General features: G+C 43.3%; 1 protein-coding gene across 1 annotated transcript; it reads right to left on the reverse strand.

Moving 5' to 3' along the window:
• Positions 1-862: 862 nt before the first annotated feature.
• On the reverse strand, positions 863-1,876 carry LOC116641603 (olfactory receptor 11A1-like). Its single transcript, XM_032419393.1, is given in 1 exon segment — positions 863-1,876. A coding segment is annotated over 1 exon segment (1,014 nt).
• Positions 1,877-2,255: the final 379 nt, after the last annotated feature.

Genomic DNA, 2,255 nt, shown 5'->3' on the forward strand with positions numbered 1-2,255 from the left:
ATTACTTTTTTAGCTTTGAATAATATCCCACTGTCTGAATGTACCAGTTTATTTTTCCATTTATCCATTGAAGGGCATCTTGGTTGCTTCCAAGTTTGGGCAATTATGAATAAAGCTGCTATAAACATCCATGTGAAGTTTTTCGTGTAAACGTAAGTTTTAAACTCATTTGGGTAAATACCAAGGAATGTGATAACTGGATTGTACAGTAAAAGCTTATGAAGTTTTGTAAGAAACTTCCAAACTGTCTTAAAGTGGCTGTACCATTTTGCATTTCTGCTGGCAATGAATGAGAGTTCCTGTGGCTCCACATCTTCACCAACATTTGGTGTTGTCAGTGTTCCGGATTTTGGCCATTCTAATAGGTAAGTACTAGTCATCTTTTTTTTTTAATTTTGAATCACAAGTGTAGTTTTATATTTATATGTAGTTTTATGTTAGTTATCTGATTAATGTTTGTCATCCCCTTATAGACTGTGGGTTCCGTGAAAGCAGGGACTGTCTCTGTTTTTGTTCATTTTATCACCTATATGCAGTACAGTGCCTCAGACATAGTAGACCTTGATGAATATTTGAATAAATGAGCAACCAACCTTTGCAGCTTATTTGTCAGGTGAGCTTTTACACAAGGATCCAGATCTACTGAAGATAATGGAGCAGAACTTGACCTACTGAGGCCATTCCTGGGACCCTAGTTCACCTGAGGCTATCAGAACTCCGCAGCATCCACAGCCATGCTCAGAAGCATCCGGTCATCTGGCTTTAATAACTCCCGGTGCAGGTGGTGCCTTTTACGTAGAATCTAAATTACTCAATCCAATTCATTGTCCCTTGGACAAATATCCAACTTTTCCTTTTTGCATCAGCTGAGGAGGAAAGCTGGCTTCTTACTCAAGCACATCTTCAAGGCTTCATGGATGTCTCTGTTTCTCAGGCTGTAGATCATAGGGTTGAACATGGGTGTCAGGATGGCGTAGAGCAGAGAGAATCCTTTGCACAAAAGTTGTGAAGAATTGGCCAAAGGTACAAGGTATGTGGCGATGAGTGTCCCATAAAACACTGTGACCACGGTGAGGTGGGAGGAGCAGGTGGAGAAGGCCTTTCTCCGGCCTGTGCCAGATGGAATTCTTAGGATAGCAACAAGAATGCAGGAGTAGGAGGCAGTGATGAGGAGAAATGGAACCAGAGTTACTGCAGAGGAGGTGGCGAAGGCGATGGTCTCAGTCAGTGAGGTGTCCATGCAGGAGAGATGGACCAGAGGGGTCAAGTCACAGAAGAAGTGATTGATCTCATTGGGTCCACAGAAGGTTAGTCTAGACAGTAGGACCACAGTGATTGCTGTAAGGAGGAAGCAGCAGAGCCAAGAGCTGGCAGCCAGCCTAATGCAAAAGGGGCCAGTCATGAGGATGGGATAGCTGATAGGTTGGCAGATGGCCAGGTATCGGTCATAGGACATCACAGCGAGCAGGAGACACTCTGTTGCAGCCAGGGATCCAAAGAAGTAGAACTGTGCCAGGCACCCTGCCACAGAGATAGTCTTCTGTACGGCTATGATAATCAGTAACATCTTAGGGACAATATTGGAGGTATAGCAGATCTCTAGAAAGGACAAATTCACCAGGAAGAAGTACATGGGGATGTGGAGGTGCTGGCTGAACAAAACTAGCAGAACAATGAGGATGTTTCCAGAAATGATTAAGATGTAGAAAGCAAAAAACATTATGAAGAAGAAAATATTTAGCTGTCGGTTGGAGGAGAATCCTCAAAGCACAAATTCCACAATGGTTGTTTGGTTTTCCCAGGGCAGGATGCCTTGGCTTCCCCAGGACACCCAGTGATAAGACATGCAAAGTGTAGAAAGTTCTAGCTTACACATAGACCATGGGCTGATGTGGGTGATTTTTATTCCCCGTTCAGGTTTTTGGAAGATTTTTTATTTGGGTGGAGGAGTATATCTTTTTTTCCAAGCCTGAAATGGGAAAGAAAAGAATTTGCAGTAAGAACTTGTGACCACTCCAATCCCCCCTTCTCCTGCCTGTGTCTTCATTTCATCCGGAGCAATGTCAGGCTTTGGGGAAAGCAGGACATTGAAGGAAGGGGAAGACTACAAAGGGGAGAAAGGACAGAGGAAAAATAAAGGGAAGAAGAATCATCTGCTATATGCTTGTCCTGAATGCGCTATGGTGGCTTGGGGAATTATGGAAAGAATAGAAGATCTAAAAGGAAGGTAGGCACATTCCAAAGAATTTTTGAAC

This window comes from Phoca vitulina, unplaced genomic scaffold, assembly GCF_004348235.1.
Source record: "Phoca vitulina isolate PV1807 unplaced genomic scaffold, GSC_HSeal_1.0 scaffold2, whole genome shotgun sequence".
Lineage (NCBI taxonomy): Eukaryota > Metazoa > Chordata > Mammalia > Carnivora > Phocidae > Phoca > Phoca vitulina.